Source organism: Alosa alosa, chromosome 23, assembly GCF_017589495.1.
Source record: "Alosa alosa isolate M-15738 ecotype Scorff River chromosome 23, AALO_Geno_1.1, whole genome shotgun sequence".
NCBI lineage: Eukaryota > Metazoa > Chordata > Actinopteri > Clupeiformes > Clupeidae > Alosa > Alosa alosa.
This window is the reverse complement of record NC_063211.1, coordinates 1,873,021-1,885,520: the sequence shown is the minus strand read 5'-3', so window position 1 is coordinate 1,885,520 and position 12,500 is coordinate 1,873,021. Positions and strand designations below refer to the sequence as shown.

Here is a 12,500-nt window from a genome sequence, read left to right as displayed (position 1 = left end):
AAATAAAAAAAAAAAGTTTTCAGCCTACATAAGCAGTTTTTATAATCACTACACACCAACATCACACCAGTTTAGTGTGCTAGTTTAACACAGCTCAAGCAGTATTCTCATCTGTTCTATTAGGAAAAGATGCAGCTGTTCGACTGGAATAAGCATTGGGTGGTGCCCCTCAGAATGGGTGTAACCGTAGCCAGGTTGTACGGTAACTGCCCAGTATGTGAGTTTTAAAGTAAACTGGAACTTTAAGACGTGCTAATAAGAAATGTTAGCACCCATGGGTTTAGCTCCCTTGTCAGTACGCCCGCTTGTCAATCTAAGGTGCTGGAAGTTGCGGGTCCGAGGACAGTCCAACACGACACAGGTTACGTGGGCAGATTCCGATGGCTGGACTGGGGGGTCAAACACAGACAGATACAGGAAGTGGGTGAGGTGTGAGCTGTGAGCTGGTTGCCGTGGTGTCCGTACCTGAGCGTGAGGAGGAGTTCCTGCCCAGGGGCGGCGGCCTCTCACTGGGGGGCGGGGGTAGAGGGCCCGAGCGGACCGGAGGTGGGGCGGGGGCAGAGTTGAGTGACAGGTTCCTCTGGGGCAGCCGCGGGGTGTCATCAGCAGGTGCCGAGGCAGGCGGGGGGCAGTGGGGGCGGTCCTGGGCGCCCGGGGGCAGAGGGAGGGGGCACTACCCACCTCCACCTCCAGGGCCGGGACGGGAGCTGGATGGAGGAGGGGGGGGCTTGCTGTTGAAGGACGGCGGAGGAGGCGCACCGTCCCGCGGGAGCGGCAGAGAGGGTCTGTTGCCCAGGGGGGGGGCCTCGGACCCTGGTCTGGGCGCGGGGGGTAAGGGGGGGCGGCTGGAGGGGGGGGGGGGGGAGGGCTGAGGCCGAACCCGACGAGGGGCCGACAGGGGAGGGGGCCGCACGCCATGGCGACATCGGGGAGGCGTGGGAGTGGAGGAAGTGGGGCGTCCTCCACCGGGCAGAGGAGGTGGTCCCCAGCGGGAGAGTGGAGAGCCTACCACGCCAGGCCGCAGGGGTGTTGGGGACGGGGGGCCCCGGGTGTCGGGGCGAGAGGGGGGGCCGCGGGAGCGAGGGCTGTCCATCACACCGCTCTTGGGCACAGGCAGGCGAGGGGGAGGGCCGGCATCACCACCACCTCCTCCACCTCCTCCTCCACCTCCACCAAACGGCCGCGGTCCAGCGGAGCGGCCACCAGGGGGCAGAAGAGGAGGCCGAGCAGATCCAGAGTCTGGGAAAGAGAGAACAGAGGGAGGGAGAGGGAGAGAGAGAGAGGGAGGGAGAGAGGGAAGGAGAGAGGGAGAGGGAGAGAGGGAGAGAGGGAGTAAATTCATTTATGCCAGTGATGCTGATCACACTTGCTGCGATATTTCTCACTATATACTATCTACTCCATATACTATCTATTATCTATTCCATATACCACATTAGATGCTGAGGAATGTGAGTGCTATATGACAGAGAAGATGGTGTTCTACAATTTATGACTACAATCTTTTCACACTAATAAATATCCTAGATACAGTATACTCCAAAATCATCACTGGTGCTTCCTGACACCTCTGAAATGCATCAGGTCAGTCCTTTACAACACGACTGCTCCTACTCAATCCCTTACCAATACCAGCAGAGTCGCCAATGTGCAATGCCAATGATTTATTATTTGATTATTTGTTTTTTTTATTTATTTTCTATTTTATTGTTTGTGAAATTGTTTATGTCTTGGTGTCATGGGTACGCTCCGCTCCATCCAGCTTCTTTTGTCTTGTGTGTGGAGCGCTTTGGGTTGCACTCTGCGCATGTGAAATGTGTGTGTGTGTGTGTGTGTGGGTGTTTGGGCTTTGGGTTTGCACTGATGTGAAATGTTTGTGTGTGTGTGTGTGTGTGTGTGTGTGTGTGGGGCCTTTGGGTTTGCACTCTGCGCATGACGAATTTTGTGTGTGTGTGTGTGTGTGTGTGTGTGTGTGTGGAGCGCTTTGGGTTGCACTCTGCGCATGTGAAATGTGTGTGTGTGTGTGTGTGTGTGTGTGTGTGTGTGTGTGGAGCGCTTTGGGTTGCACTCTGCGCATGTGAAATGTGTGTGTGTGTGTGTGTGTGTGTGGAGCGCTTTGGGTTGCACTCTGCGCATGTGAAATGTGTGTGTGTGTGTGTGTGTGTGTGTGTGTGTGTGTGTGTGTGTGTGTGTGTGTGTGTGTGTGTGTGTGGAGCGCTTTGGGTTGCACTCTGTGCATGTCAGCAGTATATTAATAAAAGTGACTTGACCTACCACCACCAGAGGTTTCATTCAGTTTTGATTCATAAATGGTAAATGTTAAATAGACTGCATTTATATAACACTTTTCTCCTCCGGGGCACTCAAAGCACTTTAACCTAGACGCATGCTTGCTGGATTTCCGCCTGTGTGCCTAAAGAGAAGACTTCCCCATTACAGCACCCCAACCACTGGGGGAAATCCTGTTTACGAGGTGATTTCAGTCACACACCGGACAAGATGATGCAGTGCTTGTGCTGGTGGTTAGAGGCTGGACTCGTACTAGGAGGCCACACCAGGCGCACACTTGAAGTTTTCCGTTGGTGGAGCGGATGCTGCAACAATAAGCTTGCACTATAATTAGTGGAACTGGCTACACCAGACGTGATGGTGACACGTGTATGTGAAAAAAAAATAAAATCCTCTTCTAAATCGATATTTAGAAGCCTGGTGTGGCCTGCGTGTTACTCTTGCACTTGTCAAACTTTTTGTCATGTCCCACGAATCTCCTCAACAATCCAACGCCCTCTACACTAATTAGATATCATACTGAACTGTGCTACAGGTTAGCCTGTAGGTTAAAGGGTGTGTGTGTGTGTGTGTGTGTGTGTGTGGAGGGCAAGCCCTCATTAGTAGTGGCTTCATTATAACCACTTATCTATAAAGCCATCCTTACACCAGAAGACTTTGACAAGATTTGGGAAAGATTCTTGAAAGATTGTAGTCTTTTGAGTAAAGCTTAAATGGGGGGCATTAGTTCTCCAATCTTGTCAATAAGACTCCAATCTTGTCAAAGTCTTCTGATGTATCGGGCAGCATAAGGATAACTGGACAGGTGACAACTATGACTTCCTGGGTTTGAAAATGAACGCTGGTGAAAGGGGGGGCGTCATAGTAGTCACCTATACAGTTCTCCTTCTAGATCAAAAGCCCACGCCTCTGCTAGCAGCCAGACAAGTTGCTGATCAATCACAGTGTTTGATCAGCACCCTGATTCAAATCAATGACGCTCCAGCATCTAGTAATCAATCACAGTGTTTGATCAGCACCTGCATCAGCACCTAGACGCTCCAGCATCTAGTAATCAATCACAGTGTTTGATCAGCACCTAGACGCTCCAGCATCTAGTAATCAATCACAGTGTTTGATCAGCACCTAGATGCTCCAGCATCTAAAGTGTAACTGATCCCACAGTGGTCATAGCAATATAGGGGATAAAAACCAGCTTTATGGATAAAAAACAGCTTTATGGATAAAAACCAGCCTATTAGTTGCCAGCTTCGACTTTATCGCTGCAGTTGCAATTTGAAGTGAGCTTTACTGGGACTGGATATTTTCCCATTCTGGTGTACTCCCTTGTGTCTGCATTGGCAACGAGTAGCAGACCGAAGATTATGATTTTAGAGGAGGAAGCTGGAATTAAAGAAAGGTTTGGAATTAAAGAAAAGTTTGGAATCGGACACCTCTGCTATCTCATCATGCTCTATGCAGAGCTGTAGCCAAGACCACCTTTGTCGAGTACAAGTCGAGTACAAGTTGAGTACAAGACAAGTACAAGACAAGACCGAGTCAAGACCGAGTCAAGAAGTCAGTCAGAAGATTATGATTTTAGAGAAAACGTGAAGTGGAGAAAGGTTTGGAATCTGCCACCACAGCTTGATTACATGGTATGGTCATCATTATACTCTATGTAATTAACATTCAGCATGTTTCCTCAAATCTGTGGACAAATCAGTCACAGGAAGTGCCCAGGACACATCTTAGATCTCACACACCAAACTTTCTTCAACTTTCCTTTGATCAGGTACATCGGAACTAGCTTTGGGCAAGTGTCTGCGAGGTAACCATAACCATAACTCAGGAGAGCTAGAGTTCTGCACATCAGTGCCACTCTTGCCTGTGTGTGTGTGTGTGTGTGTGTGTGTGTGTGTGTGTGTGTGTGTGTGTGTGTGCCGTGCTGGGTGGGTCGCCACTCACCATTGCTCTCTCTGTTTGTGGCCGAGCGTAGTTTTGGCATCCCGCCCTGGAACAGCCCGCCCAGACCACCAGCAGCACCACCGCCGAAACCTCCTCCTCCTCCTCCTCCTCCACCTCCTCCTCCTCCACCTCCTCCTCCTCCACCACCTCCTCCTCCTCCACCTCCTCCTCCACCACCTCCTTTGGGTTCTGAAAAAATAGCAGAGGTTACACATGCAGCTCTCAGCCATGTCCATATATAGTCAAAATCAATCAGCAATGGTATCCAGTTTCCTCATCGCCTCTGAGCTGGATAGCGGCAGACAAACTATTCCTGGACAGAGATGCTGGGAAGGGCCTGATTCTGCTGGGATGCAGCTACAGAGATGACATATGGGCCTGATTCTGCTGGGATGCAGCTCCAGTCCAGCAACAAGGAGCAGCTCTGCTAATGTCATTGATAAAGGCAAACACACAGCTTTGCTGCAGGGATGGGTATACTGTGTGTGTGTGTGTGTGAGCATGCATGCACACATACATGTTTATGTGTGTGTGTGTGTGTGTGTGTGTGTGTATGTGGGTGGATGTTCCAGGCCATGCAGAGACCATGAACCAAGAGCGGTCAGGCCTGCCAGGCTTCTGGAGCAAAGCTGCTCTATGGGGCATATAGTGATCCGTACAGTGTCTATGGGGCATATAGTGATCCGTACAGTGTCTATGGGGCATATAGTGTCTATGAGGCATATAGTGATCCGTACAGTGTCTATGGGGCATACAGTGTCTATGGGGCATATAGTGATCTGCACAGTGCCTATGGGGCATATAGTGATCTGCACAGTGCCTATGGGGCATATAGTGATCTGCACAGTGTCTATGGGGCATATAGTGATCCGTACAGTGCCTATGGGGCATACAGTGTCTATGGGGCATATAGTGTCTATGGGGCATATAGTGATCTGCACAGTGTCTATGGGGCATATAGTGATCTGCACAGTGCCTATGGGGCATATAGTGATCTGCACAGTGCCTATGGGGCATATAGTGATCTGCACAGTGCCTATGGGGCATATAGTGATCTGCACAGTGTCTAAAGTTCTCCCTGCACAAGCCAGAGCCTGTGAGAAGCTGGCTGTTTATTTCCAGCTGTGCAGCTGTTTCTGTGTAAACAATGTGAAAATCATGAGAGCTGGGAAGGCTTGCTCAGGCCTGGGTTTGTGACAGACAAGTGGTACCATTGAGTTTGTTAAAGTAAAGTAAAGTAAAGTAAAGTAGAGTAAAGTAGAGTAGAGTAAAGTAGAGTAGAGTAAAGTAGAGTAAAGTAGAGTAAAGTAGAGTAGAGTAAAGTAAAGTAAAGTAAAGTAAAGTAAAGTAGAGTAAAGTAAAGTAGAGTAAAGTAGAGTAAAGTAGAGTAAAGTAAAGTAGAGTAGAGTAAAGTAGAGTAAAGTAAGTAAAGTAGAGTAGAGTAAAGTAAAGTAGAGTAGAGTAGAGTAAAGTAGAGTAAAGTAAGTAAAGTAGAGTAGAGTAAAGTAGAGTAAAGTAAAGTAAAGTAGAGTAGAGTAAAGTAAGTAAAGTAGAGTAGAGTAAAGTAAAGTAAAGTAAAGTAAAGTAAAGTAAAGTAGAGTAAAGTAAAGTAGAGTAGAGTAGAGTAGAGTAGAGTAGAGTAGAGTAAAGTAAAGTAAAGTAAAGTAGAGTAAAGTAAATAAAGTAAGTAGAGTTTTTAAAATGTAAAGTAGTTTTATTGTCCCCAAGGGGAAATGTGTCTTGGGCTTCGCGATCACTGCATCACACACACAGCTCATACATAGACAATTAAAAAACAACAGTTTTTTAAACTGGCTGAGGGCACCTGCACCGTACGCTGGCGACCCAGGTTCGATTCCCGCCCCGTGGTCCTTTCCGGATCCCACCCCGACTCTGTCTCCCACTCACTTCCTGTCAATCTCCACTATCCTATCTGATTAAAGGCATAAAAAGCCCAATATATATATATATATATATATATATAAAAAACAGTTACACATACAGCCCCACGCCACCACAGTTACAACAAAAGACAACTCAGTCAGAGCAGCACACTGGATAACATATAGGTAGCCAGCTACCTGTCATTGAGCATCTTTATGGCAGTTAGAATAAAGTGGAGTTGTTAGTGGAGTGTTTGTCTGTTACTTTGTTTGTTTGTTTGTTTGTTTTATGTGTTTGTTTACTCACTGTCTAGTATAGGTTGGCTCCTGTCATTGGTGTTTGTTTGTTTACTCACTGTCTAGTATAGGTTGGCTCCTGTCATTGGTGACGGCCTTTTTGAGCCGTGCTCCCTTGGAGATGTCTGAGAGGAGAGCATTCCTCCCCTGCTGCTCATTGCGATTTAGAGAGGGTTTTTCTGTGTTTGCCTGCGTTAAATACACACAAGCCCCACACACACACACACACACACACACACACACACACACACAGTAATTACAACATAGGGAGATCATTAAAGATCACAGTACACATCAGGAAAGGAGTAGCACACAGATCCTTGTGGTCCGTTGCTTCATAACAATATGATTAATGGTTCATTATTCTTTAAAGCAGTAGTTATTAAACTTTTTGTCTGGTGACCCCCCCAAAAAGCATTGGTCAAGTGTCATAGCAAAAATGAGTTTCACTTTAGAATATGTTGCGAGATCCACGTCTGTGGCAGGGGCAGGAAATGCCTTCTCTCCTGGGCTATGTCAACACCGAAGGCATTTATGTCAATGCCAGACTTCGACAATCTCATGTATTCATTACCAATAGATAACGAGCACTCATCAAATGTATAACTGGCACTACTGAGGCAAGAAAAGGCTGCACAGTGCTCGGTCACTAGAAAGCTCACACACAGCATCTTCAAGCTCATCACTGCACAGGTAGAGACTTGCCTGCGTAAACAGAGCATCCTCATTCAGAGGAGTATTATGGAAACACTGTGAAGTGTAAGCCCACATCTACGGCTAATGAATATTCCAGTTCTATTTCATTTCTACTGACCACCAGAGGCGGTGCTTTCAGCACCTGGATTTCCATCACATGCACGTGCAGGTCAAGTGTTTATATCAACAAAGTCACTCGTGACATGGGGTGACGCATGACCCCGCCCCAGTACTTAAGGTGTGCTCACCCCGGAAGTGACCTCTTGAAATCTTCTCGTGTGGAAGCAGGTTGTTTAGAGTGTTAGCCTATTTTCGTGGATGAACGCTGGAGTGTTTTCAAACTGTACAGTTGGCGCTGCGATTTTCTCGCCCTCTTATAAGACTGCGATTTGTCTACGTGACTTTCTATTATGATCGGTAAGTACACTTTTCTTTATTGATACCGTTACGAGTGAGCTCGCTCTACTGCGGCAACTAGGCCTACGTGGAATCGTTTGGGTGTTTTTTCTTCTAAGCGATTCAGGGTGCCTTAAATACATTTTTGTTTAATGAAATGCTTTCGCGGTCTCGCAGGCTTCTTGAGTTAATGACGGATCTTGTGTTTTCTGCAACGTCTTCCTAAGTGAGTTAGAATTCAAGCGAATTCCGCTTTTCTATTGGAAGTGCTAATTTCACGTTTATGAGATTGTTGTTCGCGTTTTCAAATGCTCTCTTCTGTTTCTTATTTATAAACTAAGGTGGCGAGGTGAGCGTGTGTTCGCTCCTTATTTGCTCATATTTGTTTAGCCTACTGCGTTTGATGGCCTCCCTGATTTGTTGTTGTTGGTAGTACAGGCCAACCGTTAATTTGTGAATGAAGCTATTGTTTGAGGCATGTTAAGTTGTGAATGAAGCTATTGTTTGAGGCATGTTAATTTGTGAATTAAGCTATTGTTTGAGGCACGTTTATGATTTGAGTAGACTACCGGGCCCCTCTGAAACCGGAGGATGGCCACGATAAGTGTCCAAGCTGTCTGGGCATGGAACACTTAAGGCAGGGTTTGACAGACCAGGCTTGCATGAATTGCAGTTGCCTGGCGTGGCTGCAAGGACTGCTAGGCTAGCCCAACTAGAAGGGGTTAAACTCCCAACCACCCCTGCAAGGAGCCGCATAGGGTCCCAAAAAGCGGAACGCAGAGCAGACACCGCAGGAGGCCCTGCTAAGAGGAGGCTTAAACTCCTAGGCCAGACCCTTAAACCAGAAGGTGGAAGACATGGCTTCGAGTTCGCCAGATTAAAAGCGTGCTCCTTAATCTACAAGGGGGAGCACAGCCTGCTGGCGATCACGCAGCCTGCCTGGGCTTAAGAGCAGCATTCTCTGTGCTGTCCCCAGCTGGGGTGCCCGGCAGTAGGTATGCAGGCCTACCGACGGTTGATGAGTGGGCTTTTTCAATGCAGACCCCAGGATCTACTGCATCTTTTAAGAAGTGCCTCCTTCAGCTCCTTTCATTGAGGAGTTACAGACCATGCAGGTAGGTATGCTGACCCCAGGCGTTTCTCCCATCTCCCCTTTCATTGAGGAGTTAAAGGGACTGCAAGACCCTGGCTAGTATGCAGGATGCAGCCAGTCATGGGCTGGACCGCATGCCGTTTATAGGGCCGGCACTTCGTCGCCTTTATCCTTTCACCTGATGAGGCATTAAGGCCAGATGCACGTTGTCCCCGCCACAGTGTCGCCTGACTGGCGAGCTTATTGGGAAGAGCTATGACTCAGCGGTAGCTGGTTGCGCCGCGATAGGCAACTCAATGTCGCACCTTATACTGTCCCTGTCACAGACCCTCCAGTCCTCTGGAGCAGACCAGTCGGCAGAAGTGCTGAGTGAGGCCTCACTGTAAGCATTTGGGTACATGACAAGGGAACTGGGGAGACTAATGTCGTCCCAGACCCTGACACGGCGAGAGATATGGCTAGCTCAGTCACCATTGTCTGAGCCCTGCAGGAAAGCCCTTCGTTGTCTCATGGTGGTTCCTGGACAACTCTTTGGGCCTGCCGCACAGCAAACGCTTGAACGCAGCCTACAGGTAACGCAAACCAGGCAGCAGTTTGCTAGCCTGCGCCGTGCATCCGTTCAGGGACAGAGGCCCGCTATGGCGGGTGATACTCTTCAGCTAATAAGGCGGACCTTTGCACAGGGGTCAACAAGGCCAGAGCGGTTTCGCCGGCCTGCTGACAACCAGCCCTCTCACAGGGAACAGCGCACGCCTGAATATCGCCCCTTTCAGAGTAGGAGGGGGCGAGGAGGTAGACGGTGACGTCTACAGGCCGGCGGTCGGACGCTTCACCAGAGAACAGCTCAATTACTGGGAAGCGAATACAGCAGACCCCTGGGTAGTGTCAACCCTGTCAAAAGGGTACACCATCCAGTTCAAGCACCGACCGCCGAGGTTTCAAGGGGTCAAAATGACTGTGATGAAGGACCAGGGCAAGGCTCTGGCCCTACGCCAGGAGGTTCGGGCCCTCCTGGAAAAGGGGGCCATCGAGCAACTAGGGCCACCATCACAAGACAGTGGGTTCTATTCCACATATTTTTTAATTCCAAAGAAGGGGGGTGGACTTCGCCCCATACTGGATCTAAGGCCGTTGAACAGCCATCTAAAAGGTATTCAAATTCCATATGCTTCACACAGCAGAGGTATTACAAAGCGTCAAGCAAGACGCCTGGTTTACAACCATAGAAAGATGCCTGAAACTTCACCGATGCATTTTTCATATTCCTCAGTTTTCTACAATCACGGGTTTGATGACGGATCGGCATCCACCATCAAGGTGTATGTAGCTGCAATATCAGCTAGGCATAACAAGGTAGAGGGAGTTACAGTGGGATCCCATAGTCTGGTGACCCATTTTCTCAAGGGTGCTCAGCGACTGAGGCCCCCTCAAAGAAGGATGATACCTTCCTGGGACTTGCCGCTGGTGCTGAATGCACTGTGTCGGCACCCTTTTGAACCTCTGGGGAGGTCAGGATTAAAATGGTTGTCTTTGAAGACTGCTTTTCTCCTAGCCATGTCATTGGCGAAGAGTGGGGAGAGCTACCACTGTCTGTCAGCCAGGAGTGCCTACAATGGACTTCCGATGGCACAGGGTGACCCTTTGGCGAACCCGCATTTTACCTAAAACCTTCTCTGCAACGTATGCTAACCAGCCGCTCAGTCTGGGAGCATTCGAGCCCCCAGCCCAGGGGGAGGAACCGGGGCAAGGTGACATTCTTCTATGCCCAGTCCGAGTATTGAAAGCCTATATCGAACAGACCGCTGCCCTCCAGCAGTCAGATTCATTATTCATCTGCCACACTGGACATGCGCGGGGCCTGGCTTTGTCCAAGCAACGGCTATCCAAGTGGATCGTGGAGGCCATCAGCTATGCCTACTCTGATAGTGGCTTACCGGTTCCACCTCGCGTTCGTGGTCACTCAACTCTGAGTGTAGCTGGGTCATGGTCAGTACTACGCGGAGTCCCACTTTCCGACATATGCATGGCGGCCTCATGGGCATCGACTTGCACATTTGCAAGGTTTTATAGGGTCAATAGCCACAGCCACCCTCTCAAGCCATTAAAAGGGTATGTAGATCTTCCTCGTGACCCTGTTGGAATTTGTCATCCAGGTGCTGAAAGCACCGCCTCTGGCGGTCAGTAGAAATGAAATAGAACAATTGTTACGTATGTAACCGCGGTTCTATGAATTTCGGATGACCGCCAGAGCTTGGCAGTCACTCGGAAGGCGAACGAGAAGATTGCCAAGAGGTCACTTCCGGGGTGAGCGCACCTTAAGTACGGGACGGGGGTCATGCGTCACCCCATGTCACGAGTGACTTTGTTGATAAACACTCGACCTGCACGTGCATGTGATGGAAATCCAAAATTCATAGAACCGCGGTTACATACGTAACCATCGTTTTTATATGTTGGTTTAGAAAATCTTCTTTAGTTCCCGATCCCAAGTTTAAGAACCGCTACTTTAAAGCTGCTATAGATGACCAAACTTGATAATGACATTGTGACTCGTCAATGATAATAATCCCCTGGGGTCACGTATAAGCAACTAACTGGTAGACAGGGACACTCTGATTATGGAGTCTCAGCCACCATTTACGTTTCTGAGAACCTCTGGTTTCGCTTCTAGTTTCGACAGTTCTATAAAGACACACATTTAAAATCTCCTAAACATCACTTAGAGCAGCTTTAACTGTCCTTGCAGCTCAAGGAGAGGCAGTTTACAGGAATGTAGAGGACATGACATGGCAACAGCTTCCAATGATAATCTACATATTCTGTGTGAAACTTTCTATTGAATCAGGTTCACTTAGTCTTGTACAGGAGTGTGTGTGTGTGTGTGTGTGTGTGTGTGTGTGTGTGTGTCTTACCACAGCAAATGTAGGAGGGGGTGGGGGGGCAGGTGGAGGGGGACCCGGCATCTCTCTTCAGTGTTAACCTCTGTGCCTTCGATATCAACTGAAACAGACAACACACACTCAATTAACACACACACACACACACACACAGCATATTTACTCATTCAGAACATCAACATTCACATAAACTGTACTGGTGTGTTCACCAATCTCAATTTAAATGGCCTCAGTTTAACACCATGTTGTAGCCTGGGTGTTACTCCCACACTTGTCAAACTTTTTGTCATGTCGCACGAATCTCCTCAACAATCCATTGCCATCTATGCTAATCAGATATCATACTTAACTGTGCTATATGTTAGCCTGTTGGTTAAAGGGTTTGTGTGTGTCTGTGTGGAGGGAAGCTCTCGTTAGTAGTGGAGCTTCATATTCAGAGCTCAATTTAACACCCTGCTACATCCTCCGCTCCTTCAACAGTCTGGTAACTAACTAAACCCAGGGGCCAGGGGTTAACTTAGACCGTGTGTGTGTGTGTGTGTGTGTGTGTGTGTGTGTATTATGCAGGCAACTGGAAAGAGAAAGAGAGAGAGAGAGAGAGAGAGAGAGAGATGAACACACACAGAAAGCAGAACAAAACGTGTTGCTAAGGGCCTCACTTCCTGTACAGGCCATCAACAGGAAGCGCTAAAGAACCACAACAGCAACACTTCTAGCATTCGTCCGACCCCCATCACACACACACATTTCCCCATGGGCCATCGTGAGCTGACCATTTAATTAATGAACACGTGGAGACAATGATCTGCCTGTGTGGTGAAGTTCTTGTTCTCTCTCTCTCTCTTTCTCTTTCTCTCTCTCTCTCACACACACACACATACACACACAAGCATGGGGACAACGATCTGCATGTGTGGTCAAGTTCTCATTTTCTTTCTCTCCGTCTCAAACACACTCACATGCACACACACATGGAGACAATGATCTGCATATGAGGTTAAT

The 12,500-nt window shown here is 48.3% G+C and overlaps 1 protein-coding gene across 1 annotated transcript in view; it reads right to left on the bottom strand.

The window, feature by feature from the left end:
* wipf1b (WAS/WASL interacting protein family, member 1b) overlaps positions 1–12,500 on the bottom strand; it is a 23,575-nt gene that overhangs the window by 1,793 nt on the left and 9,282 nt on the right. Inside the window, 6 exon segments of the mRNA XM_048235624.1 lie at positions 466–607; positions 609–706; positions 709–1,239; positions 4,237–4,425; positions 6,476–6,605; positions 11,514–11,601. Coding sequence (XP_048091581.1) covers positions 466–607; positions 609–706; positions 709–1,239; positions 4,237–4,425; positions 6,476–6,605; positions 11,514–11,564 — 1,141 coding nt within the window. The 5' untranslated portion in view covers positions 11,565–11,601.